Raw genomic sequence first — 12965 nt, 5'->3', positions numbered from 1 at the left:
AAAGACATAATTTCTCGGAAAAGTGATAAGATTTGAAATTTTCTCGCCCTCGTAAATTCGTGACTAATCATAAGACGAGAAAACTACTTTATTAAAACTCGTAGATTTGTTCGAAAACCGTGAGAATCGAAAGTAAAATTATAATAATTGACGATTCGATTATTATAACATCCCATTCAACGATGCCATAAATCAAATTTAAATAATCAAATCAAAATTAATCTAAAGAAAAATTAACAAAAGGATGGAGAATATGAGAATAACTCAGTAGATCAATATCTTTAAAAAAAAAAGAAAAATTCACCCCATTAATAAAACATTGGTTGTGAATTTCAATGGACGGGATAAACATTCGTTATTCAAAGGGGCAAAATCTTCTCCTCCGTCATGTTCCAATTCCCACCGACTTCTCGACACTGGATTACATTTTAATCTTATACTTTTATCCGGGATAAGCCCGCGTAAATTCTTCGTTATCGCGGAAACGAAACCGTGGCGGATTCAACCAGAGAGATTCAACCCGCCTAATACCCGTGCTAAACTTTAAACCGTTGCCAACCATGTTTCCAAAACATGATTCGTCAAGATCGTTTCGTGATCCCTAATTTTGACATTCGTCACTTCTCGTGACACGACCCAATTCTTGCTCCTGAACTTTCCCATGGCTAATAGGTAATAGCCGGCCAGAACATCGTACAAGATCCCGCAAAACTTATCGAACGTCGCATAATTATAGATTAATTCGGCCGTCACGCGAACGTTCTACTATCAGTCCGCACGAACTTCGTGGAATCGATAACGCGACCGATAAACTAGCGCGTTTATTAGATTTACAGAGAGGAATAGAAAATTGATTAAAAATAAACGATATATATATTATTCTCTCAAAAATAAAAAATAAAAGGGCGTACTCTAATATCTCTCGAAAAATAATCCCTGAATCCGAAAAAATAGTCACGTTCGTGTTATAAACCGTGAGCAACCACGCCTGTTAAGAACAAATGTCGACGAGGTAACGTATCGTGGGTAAAGAAAAACGGAATAGTTGGTATGTGGTCGCCAAGCATTGTTTTCCTACGTGTGTGCGGGGCGAATTTAAATCTGTAACCGTGGCACGAACGTGCTTGTGCAAACGTGGCCACCCGTTAAACAAATGGACATTTTCATAAACGGTTGTAAATTAGTTGGACACGAAAACGGATATTCTATCATTTTCTATCTTTTCTCCATAAGCTTCGAATCAGAACTTGCAAAGAACGCGTAAAATGAAAAATCTCTCTCGTATTAATCGTATTACGATCATTCTCGATTTAAATAAATTAATCATTCGCGTCACGGATCAAAATTTCGAATAAAAGTTTTCCTATTCTTTTATCGTAGTGAGTTAATCATACATGATCCTACAAAGTCCTTTCAAAATAAAAAAAAAAGGAAAAAAATTCGGGATCGCAGTTAAGTAAAATATATACGGGAAATAAATACAATGACAGATTAAACTATCACCTACGATTTTACACCCCTCTCTGTCGACCCACGGATCTCACAACCCCATGCGTCACAAATCACGGGGTATTCGCGCAACGAAAAATCCATGGCAGAAACGAGAGAAGGAAGATCTTGCTCGCGGGGCAAGAATTACGAGGAGGGGGAGAGGAGGGATCGAGGACAAAATCGATAAGCGTCGTGCGACCATGAATCAACGCCCGATGTGTTTAGACCGCCTGCGGGATTTGGCAAAGGATCCCGCAGGATAATCTCGGCGAAACCCACGAGGGTATCGCCGATGGTGTACAACACGTGCGGAAAGAAAAGGATAAGAAGAACGGACACTGACACTAGTCTAACGTGTGTAAAATTTAATAAGATACACGGAAAGCGATGAAACAATATGTGCAAAATTAAATTTAAAGAGAAAAAAGGAGGAAAGAGTATGATAGATATAATGTGGTAAAAAAAATTGGCCCTTTTCTTTTAATAAGTAAACTCGTTTAATATCCTGAAAATTCTGTTTTTAACGAAAATTTGTATGTGTGTAATAATTTTAGCATCTTTTCGTTATTTGCAATCTTATTCTTTCGTAACAAAACGATGGAATATTCTAAAACGTTTTTGTAATTTAAAATATCATCATCTCAGAATATTTTAAATAATATTAAAATGCTTCAGTTGTAGATTCATCGTGTTTATTAAAAAAAAAAAAGCAAGGAATTATTCAAATATTTTTATAAACAGTATGATAAATTGGAAAAATATATTTAAAAAATTAAAATATTATTCAACCTTTTCACCTTAGAAATTTCTTCAACGTTTCAGCCTTCAGTGATTCATTGATTCTTTGACCTAACCTAAAACAATATTTCATCCCCAATTTTAAGACCCAACGAATATATCTTCCCCCTCCATCCTCTTTCCAAGATCAACTACGAGATTGGGCTTGACGACCAAGTATAAAAAACGTGGGAAAATTTACAAGCACTAGAGAAGACAGGTGAAAAAAAAGAGGTTGGAGAAAGATCTATCAAATATATCATTTGAATTTATCTCTTTCATCTTATTCATTGGATACATAAACCGAATAAGTACCAGAAATTAATCATTTTGATTGTTCAGTTTCTCAAACGAAAGATTTTGTTGTTGAAGAGCTCGAAATTATCGTACTTATTTCATATTCCATGTTCGTTTCTACCTTGTCTGGCCGTTGCTACCTCATTCTACTTTTACCCACCTTTACTCAGACAAGTGGAATAAGAATATTGGAATAAGATCTTGAAAATCACATCACTTGTACATTTCTCTCCTTTGTATATCTTGAACGTAATAACAGGGATAAAGATATATCGCGAAAAATGTGTAATAGAATAACGCGTTATCAAATATTAATATAACGAGGAGAAGAAGAAGGAACGAAGAATGTTTGGATTAAAAAGGAATAAAAAAACTTTCAATATTTTTCCATTAACGAGACTTATTGTTTCGCGAAAAACGTGCTGGCTGACAACATACATGAACGCGCTCACTCCCCTCCTCCTGATTCCGCGTGGAGCCAGCCGGATAAAAACTCAGGGAAAGAACATTCTGCGCGGTGGAACGTGGCGAATCCTGTATTATCCAGTGGTCGAGTGAGCAAAGTGAAAAGTTGCCGCGAAAGAACATTTTCCGGCGGATATTCGCGAGATCGAACGAGTCATTTGTACATAGAAAAATTCACGAACGGAATTTAAAATTTATTATAAGTACGCGAAGAAAAAATTATAAAAATTGTTTTACACGATTGGATAAATATTCGAAAATTAATTTTGAAAATCTTTTAAAAGATATCCGAAGTTTATTCGAAGTTAAACTATGATTCAAACGATAATTGAAAAAAGGAAAAATAAGGAAATGAATATATGATAAGGAATTATCGAAAATGGTATCTAAAATTCTTTCTTAAATTTATCCTTTCTAAAGTATACATTTAAAAACATTCCTCTTCCTCGTGATTCTTTCCGCCGCGCATGCATTTTTCCTTCAAGAAGGTGCCTGCGTTTCTGAAGCTGGAAACGGTCCAGAGAGATATAAGAGATTCTGAATCGAACTTTGGTCGTTAGATACACGTATGCATCAAGGATGACGCATCATCCATATTTATCACCCTTGTGAAATGAAATTTTCTTATCCAACCAAATCGTTTACAGATATTCATTGGCATCAAGTGACTTGCAAATTGTAAAAAATTTCATCAACGATGCAACTCCAATAAAATTTCAATCCACTGTTATCACCTTTATATCGCGATGGAACGACATATTTTCGCCTGTCTGTAAATATATAACATGATCGTCGTTGATAAAATCCTTTTCCTACCCGTGATTCATCGCATTATTCGCATTATTAAACAGCATCATTTGTATTCGTGTTGCATCTCGTAATTTGTAAGCGTGGAAAATCGGAGGAGTCTTAAACGTAGCGATTTTCGAATCATTTCCATCTACTCGTAATTTCGTATTTCCATGATTCTTGGACCACGGAAATACGGATGCATGATAAACTACGAATTCTGGAAATGGTCCAGAAGGGGAAGGATGAAAGATCAGATCTGAATTGTTCCTCGATCGTTGGATGCACTTACGCGTGAACAGCTCGATCTATTGTGAATATTTATTGGCCCTGTAAAATATTTGAAATAGTATGGGGATGATGTTTAGTTTCATCCATTATTGAATCTAGGTCGGTTTAATTTGCGGTCAACATTTTTGTAACAAAATTCCAAAATACTCAAGTAACTCTTTATTCTTCAATATGTTTTCAAATTAAATGCAAGAAAAGAATTGAAAAGATATTATGATTGTAGTAGAAAAATTCCATATACAGTTTCTTGGCATAATAAAGAATACCAATAATCTTGATGAAACGAATTGACAAAAATATTATTTCTTTTTCAACTATTATTTCTCTTCTAAATTAAAATTTTCTCTCAAAATTTCCTTTTCACAAACAGAAAATAGAAATTATTTTAATCAAATATTACAACATTCTTTAAATTAATGAAACTAAAAGACTGATAACATTAAATAAATTAATTATATATATATATAAATTTGCAATAAAACAGAAATATATTAAATATATTTTTTATATGTAACAGATAATATTATTACTTCAACATGTATGCCAAGATGCAATGTCTATACACTATCCTTCTAAAATCAATCAATTGACTTAACGATGACAATATCTTAATATCCCTTAATGAAATTTCAGCACCATCCGTCCAAATAGTGGACGCCCTGGGTGAACCTCTGAGAGACAAGTATTATGAGGCTGACAGCACTATAGAGCTGTTATGCGTTGTGCGCCACATAGCAATGCAAGTGCAATACAGTGTCGTGCAGTGGCTTCACGGCAACAGAGTTTTGAACTACGACACGACGAGAGGCGGTATCAGGTGAGTCAAATTATTTTGTTACCATTTCTTTTTTTAAAATAATTTTAAATAGAAGAAATCTTTGTCCCAGAACCATCGAATTTATTAAAATTATAAATCTACCACGCGTGTTTGTAACTAAAAGATTCGTAAATACGATTCATAAATTGCATTCCTGGAATTAAACAATCGGTAATCCGAGCCAATCTTTCAAACTTTCCAATATTCTTCGAACATGGATAGGAAGAGTACGTAGAAAGATGAAGTTGAAATTAATTTCTATGCAAATGATTCTTAAAAATAAATTCAACAGACGCGCTTGGAACGGATATTAAAGAACTGAAAAGTTTAGCAATGGTTCGACAACGTAGATCAAGATCTCTAACATATTTTCCTCGATTGGAAAAAAAAAATTGGAATCGATCTCATTTCGCCTTCCCTCCTCCTCCTCCACGAGTAAATCTGGATATGCAAAGGAATTCATTCTCTAAATCCCACATAACTTCAAACCTTCAAACAAAATAACAAAATAAACGCACAAAACAAAAATTCGTTTCAAAATTTAAATTAAAAAAATTAGTACAACAAATATACGTACGTCTAATTTACATATTTCTTGTTCTTCGAAATCTTAACAATAATTCTCTAATATATTCAGTAGTATATTTCTCACGATCACATTTACTCATTCCCACAATTCATTATACATCCCTCTGTCAGATCCACCGATCTGCCCTAATTCCAATTCCAAACGAGGAAAAAGAGATATCTCCCCTAAAAAGAGGACGGTAACGACCGCACATAACTCAATACATCCCCGTGCATCAATCCTCCTCGAGAATCCATCCATCCTTCGCACGAGTCAAACACGACAAAACACCGGTGACGTTCGAAACGCAACGATCCACCTCTCCATACGACCACGATTCGAAACCGAACACCGAGATATCTTCAACTGTCTGATTGCGACCTGAGGCAAGCGTACACGCCACTTGGCATTCCATGGATACGAGCGATCGTAACCACGCCGCGACACGTCATAAATCATGCACGATAGTCGGTTCTCGGAACCGACAATCCTCGGAACATCGATGCCAGAATGGCTTGTTCCGCCAAAGTTATAATCCAGTGTCAACAATTCCGGCCGCCTTTCCACCCACATAGATTCATCCAACCCCTTAATTCCCCGTATAAACCAACCACAGTCTTGAAAATACCAATTGTGAAAATACCGTCTCAGACAAACACTGATGAAAAATTAATATACGTAATTAATTAACGCACGAGACGTTATTCTTGTAATGTAAAAAATGTTATATATAATAGAGCAAATAGAGATGCTAATAACATTGAAATATTAACAAATGTTAATCTTCCATTAGTATAAAAAGTAAATAAGAAATTGTCAAGTTTGGCTGATTTATAACATTTTCTTTCATTCAAGCATCTCGTTCAAAATTACAAAATAAAAAACATCCGCGTACGATACCCTTTCTTTCTTTTTTTGATAATTTATAATGTAAATAGCACAGAAAAGGAAACATAATTCGCAATGTAAATCGTTTGGAAAAACATCTGCATAAGGCGTTGCACGAGTCGAAGATCGTAAGACGATCCTCCGCGCCATCTAGAGAGGAGGCGACACTAAGCCGAGTGTGACGCTTAACGTTTGAACGACAGTGTTGCAGCGGGAACTAGAATGTTTCTCGCATCGCGGAAACGTTGTCGGTGCACTCGACGTCCCGACAAAGTTACAAGCCGTAGACACGGTGGTTGCCGGTAAATGGAATTAGTTTGCACTCAGTGGCAGGTACATAAAGACGCGTGTACATAGAGGCTCTCGTAGCATCCTCGTGGGCACGACCACTTCAACCCCTTTCGTACGTGGCAACCACGTGGCCCGTGGAAACCGCGAACCGTAACCGCAGGAAGCATCGTTTTGCCGCTCGTTATTTTTCTCCAGGAAGATAACTGTCCATCCCCTCACCGTGCAAAATGCGAATTTATCCGTCGCCACGTTTATTCGAGCTTTTAATTAACTGCTCGCGAGGTGTTCGACGCGTCGAGGATATCGGAGATGAGAATATCCGGTTACATCGATCGCTGTACGATTGGTGTGACAGAGATTCAAAATAAAAGTGGGTTTAATTGTAATTTCTTAAAATATTTTAAAAATATTTGTAGTTATATTCAATTTATCTTTAAGTTTAGAAGATTAGAGAATTAGATATTATTATATGTAAGATAATTTGGGAAAGATAAATAAATAAGGTTTTATTTTTAATTGGTAAGGAAAGGTAAATTGTTTTATGATTTTGTTTTAGGATTTTCTAGGGTATGAAAGAAATGAATAAAAACAAAACTCTGTGAATCTCTGTGAATTAAAATTATAAATTCGAAGTGTATACTTTTTTTCGTAATGTAAGATAAGACAAGGGAAATTCAAGTTAAAAGAAGTCATGCTACATTTTACAATAATACTCGATCTTAATTCATCAGCATACTTAAATATTTATAAGCTCGAATTCCATGTTAATGGATAATATTTATGACAATGTTAATTAATGTTTCATTCCTTCCGGAAATGCTGATACGTTAGTTGGAAAAACTAATATATCAAAATAGACATTGTATGCAACATAATATCTATATCATCCAGGAAAAAAACTCGTGAACTTCATGCTGCATTTAACGATAAATGTATCTTTTTATGACTTTTATTAACATAGTAATTTGTACATTGAATGAACGTATGCAATTCATATATTTGTGTGTATTAAAAATTAACTTATTTTCGTTATATTTTTCTTTTTTTTCATACGACATAATATTTTCTTATTTTATTTTATAGGCTCTCGTGATTATTTATTACGAGATGTGATGATACAAGGTGTTATTAGTAAGTTTCAATTTGCAGTTTCCTGCAATGATACAATATTCGAGATACTAACGAGATTTCGACAAAACAAACTACAATATTTGTCGAATATCGTTAACCTGTGAAATTCTAAATGTAATTTCGAAACTATATGCCAACTGGAGTGGATATCGCACATATTACATACGTAAGAGCTAGAATTGGAGAGAAAATCATACTACAAATTGAAATTAAATATTTGCCTTAATCAATCCAATAATAATACTCCATATATTTAACACACTTTAACTTTCCTATTATACGAAATATTTCGAGAAACATTTTTATTGATTATTCATTCGCGAGATAAGAAGTTGTTGATGTTTTATTTAAAAGTTGTTGGCCACAACAATTTTTATTTATCCAGACAACATTATAATATTATATTTTAGAATCGCAAACGATTGCATCAGGTAATAAAACATACTTGTCTCGTTAATTAAGATTTTAATTACTAACAAAATCATTTCACGCGAATTAAATGGCAAATGTGATTACAGCCACGTTGATTGGATTTTCCAAACATTTAGAAATTGCTATCGTTAATTCGCATTGATTTTAAATCATCAGTTTTAAAAGTGGATCAAACACATCGTAAATAGCTCCCGTGAAAAGCCGCTCTCATTTGTTGGAGCTATTTCACGGATAATATCGTATAACAACTATTGATTTTTGAGTGAAAGAAAAAGATAACAAACGGTGTTATTCATCTCTATCTCTAAACTTCTCCAAGAGAATAAAGAGTAACATTATCAATTGAGAAACTTTTAACAAAATTGTAATACGTTCTTCTTCCTAAAATTGAAGCAAAAAGATTGAAGATTGTTCGATTTTTCGTTCAATTATTCGAAATAAAAATTCAAAATCAAATTTCGACAAATAATTATATCCAAATATTATTGGATTTAATACAGGATTCAAGAAACAAAGCAAAATTGTTAAATTTAGTAAAGATCAATACTTCTTTATTTAGAAATCTTCATTTATAAAAAAAATCACGCAATTCTTGTATAACTTATATTTAAAAAAAAGTATAATACTCAATTTTTGATATAACGAAGTTGAGTGAATTCGAAATATTTTTATCCATACAAAAATTTCTTAAAATAATATATTAAATAACTCAAATTTATTATTTCCAGATAATTATCAACGATATTATTCATATTCTTGAAAGTGTATTTACATTCAAACACTATCTCCTCATTAATTTTCTTCGGTAAAAATCTCTTCTCGAACGACATCTCTATACAACCGAGTTATAGTTTAAAACAATAGCCGATTAAATCATTCGTACGCCGGGACGCGTTAATAGGGCCGTGATTCAATCCCCTAGTTTATTATATATTCGCGGCCATTTTTCATCCCGTTTAAAATTACAGACTCGTGACAAATTTACACCGTCGTGGAAGCGTTAATCCCGTTAACGCAATTTCGTGGAAAAATGTTGGACAATCGAACGAAAGGGAGAATGAAGAGGAAGGGGAAAGAATAATGGGGAAAAGTATTCGAGATGGCGGTATATTAACGCGAAACTGAAAGAAACCAGGCGAGAGGATCGGGGGTTGCTTAACGCCATGGATCAACGAGCAATCGTGCTCGGGAGGAGATAACGAACAACGGACAAATTGCAGCCTGTGAAAAGTTTTTCAATTAAAGGCCACCTTCTGTGTTTCGCGTACAAAAAAAAAAAAGAAATAGAAAGCATTTATCATTGGGTTTAAACAATTGAATAAAAAAAAGGGGGAGGTATTGTACTTTTTCATTTATCATTAATAATTTTGGATAAGTTTAAAAGGGGAATGAAAAATGTGTGAACATGGGGAGAATTTCAATTTTGTACGAAAAGTGCAAAGCAAATTGTTACTAGACAATTGCTAGATATTGTCATGTAAAATGAAATGTTTTAAGAGCATAAATTTTGAACCTTGATTTCTGTAGTATATTTTACATGATATCCCAATTTTAAAAATTCTCTATTTTCAGAGTTCAATTTTCATACAATATTTTATGTAAATCGTATTCTATGTAATCTAGATACTCCATTTTAGTAAAATAAGGTATCTTGAGAGTTCGATTTTTATGTAATACGATACATGGTATGATTCTATATAAGGTGATATTTTGAAAATTTGATACCTCGTGCAACGGAGTATTTTATAAACTCGATTTTTATGCAACAATAGATGCTTATGATGCTACATTTTAAAAGATTCTAATGTAAAGAGATTTTTTTTTTAAATTAACATACCAAATTAAAAAAAAAATTGTATTATATATAAAATGTTAATCAAGGTGTTTAATAAAAAGGGAAATAAAATTTTTATTATCTTTTTTATTAGAAATTCGTAGAAGCACGGTGAAATGACAGCACGGCAACGATAATTAAACGAAATCGAATAAACATTTAAAAGAGATCTTTTGATACATTTTCTTCATTCTTTCAAATGATTATTAAATTTTTTATGATACACGCGGCATAAACTGATCAGCCTGCAGTTTATTGCACAACTTTATGACATATATAAATTGTTAAACGATAATTATATAGTAATTTTCGAATAGAGAATAAATTAATTTCACAATTTGTAATATAATTATAATAATAACCAAAAAAAATTGTTCCAATATAATACATTAAATTATATACATCACCATCCAATTACCAATGAAATATTCTCTACGAATATTGATAATAAGTGTAAAACAAAACTGCCCCTAGTAAAGCAATAATCATACCTGCACGCCACGATGAAAACGATAGCCTAATATTTATTGCCATGGAATAATTGCTTTACACGCGCACTTTACATAAGCATCGTACGTAATCTTGAAACGATCAAACCTAGTGATTTATTGCTTTACAGCCGCCCTATCATCATAAGAAATTCTTTTGCAATGTCGTTCTGTTCGTGCATGTAGGAAAATAACACTGTGTTCCTTGTCAGATAGAGCAAGTGGCAGATCCATTACATTGGAGTAATACCACTTGTAGATGTTCTACTTGCTTTTATAAATTATTTAAATCGAGATTACACAGTTTTTTTTTTATCTTCTTTCGCATTTTAATCCATTAATAACACACAATGAATAGTGTATAAATGGATTATTATTAATGAATCTACCAATTTTTATTTATTCACGAAACTTTTTTTTTTGTTTTTTTAATAAGATGGAATTTTTATTCAAATTTACGAATTAATAAATTCGTTTATTTCATACTGTTATATTTAAATTTTCTTTTTTATATATCGATAGAATTGATCGATAAAAGGAACATCTGTGCGAATTGATTTTATATTATATGTATATGAATTTTTTTTTTAATTTTCTCCGAGACTATTCGGAAATAAATTGGTAACTATTATACGTATCCCCAGAACATATTCCCAGAACGATCAAAATTCTATATGGTAATACTTTCCAAATAGAAGTTGATTACATTCATATTTTCCCAATGCATATCAATATCTAATTTTACTTCGATTCAGCATTAAATATATCACGTGCTATATTATCACTCGTATCATAATATTTTAAATCACTTCATTTATCTACGTTTCACGATTCAATTCACGATTTTATGGAAAAAAAAAAGCAAAATTTTATCATATTTCCAAATTTGTAACAAAAATAATGTCTTGGAAAAAGTTCCTAAAAGATCTTAATAATTAATAATAATAATAAACATAAAGAAACAAATTGGAGAGCGATTAGAATTCTCTTCCATAAAATTTTAATATTGAAAGATTCATGTTTCACGTTTTCTCTTTTTTTTTAAAAACCAAGCGAATCGAGTTTTTTCGAGGCAAGGAAATAAAAGAGAAACTCGTCGTTTGTTTTACCCAGAGTGTCATCCGTGCCAAAATCGAGAGTTAAACGCGCGATAAAACGAGAAAGAGTGGTCGATGACTGCGAGAATGCAGTCGAATAAAAGTCTACGATCCCTGAAAAATTGGGCCGAGCATTTTCGCCCGATGAAAAAATGCCTGTCAGAGATTGGAAATTGAAATTTCAACACCTATGTTCCAGCGTGAAAACGGACCTAATGGAAGAGGGGGCCAATTCGACTCTCAGCATAGCGAGGGTGGGACCAGCTGACAGTGGAAACTACACGTGCCATCTAACCACCATGCCCGATCAACCTGCCACCGTTCACGTGCATGTGCTGAACGGTGAGTACAAGCAATTTTCCAACGATTTATCCCCAATTTTTAACGTTTCGTTATCGATAAATTTATCACAAAAACTATTGAAGTAGTTTGGACCTTATCTCGAGAAAAAGAGTGACTTACAGACTTACAGATAAATTGATAAATTTTCTTGGTATTCGATTTGAATATCTTATTATTTTATCGCAATTATTGTTGAAGTTTGAATTTAATTTAATAATCTTGCTTTGTTATTAAGATATTAATTTTCTTTCATTTATATTTTAACTGTAATATTTATAATTGTTAGAATTTAGAAAAGTCAGCAGATATCTTATCTTTTATTAAGAAGATAATTTTCTTCGAATTTTTTACGAAGATAAAAAAAGTTCTATTTGAGAGATGTGAAATAAATTTTGTAAAAGTTAGTAAAGTAGTAGATTTATATACGATGAACTTTTCTCTGAAAATTCTCATAATGCGAAAGGATCAGGAAAAATTATACGACCATCTTTATAACGATGTCAAAATGAAAGTCACGTGGGCAACTAAGTATCGTGTAATATTTATGCATATTACGCTTAATTATAGGTGAGCGTGACGAAAGAAGTGAACGAAGTATCGCTTCTACTAACGGCTGTTGTTAAATTACAAGAAATTTAAATGCATTGCACAAAGAAGGACTGATAAGATATATCACAAATTATCACCATCGATTTTTGCAATATAGATTTAAAGTTTAAACTCTGCTACTAAATTGGAAACTTTGCTCTAAAAGCTTTTTTGTCAAATCTTCGAAATTATTATATGTAAATTTCATAAAAAAAATTGAAAAATATAATTTTATTATTAATTTTCTCTGTATAACATGATATTTACAAGAAATTCAAATATACATTATAAGAAAGTAATAAATAAAATGTACAGAAACATTTTCTTTATCAAGTAAAATAAAATATTTTCCAAGAAGCATCAACTTTCTTATTAATAA

At 32.6% G+C, this 12965-nt stretch overlaps 1 protein-coding gene across 7 annotated transcripts in view; it reads left to right on the top strand.

The window, feature by feature from the left end:
- Positions 1–12965, top strand: part of LOC122714402 (zwei Ig domain protein zig-8-like) — a 262470-nt gene that overhangs the window by 245487 nt on the left and 4018 nt on the right. For all 7 annotated transcript variants that reach the window (XM_043935707.1, XM_043935705.1, XM_043935708.1 and 4 more), the window contains 2 exons: positions 4744–4927; positions 11856–11998. In XM_043935707.1, coding sequence (XP_043791642.1) covers positions 4744–4927; positions 11856–11998 — 327 coding nt within the window. The remainder of the gene's footprint in view (positions 1–4743; positions 4928–11855; positions 11999–12965) is intronic.

This window comes from Apis laboriosa, unplaced genomic scaffold, assembly GCF_014066325.1.
Source record: "Apis laboriosa isolate Shangri-la unplaced genomic scaffold, ASM1406632v1 scaffold2_cov157, whole genome shotgun sequence".
NCBI classification, from domain to species: domain Eukaryota; kingdom Metazoa; phylum Arthropoda; class Insecta; order Hymenoptera; family Apidae; genus Apis; species Apis laboriosa.
This window is presented reverse-complemented; position numbering and strand designations above follow the sequence as displayed.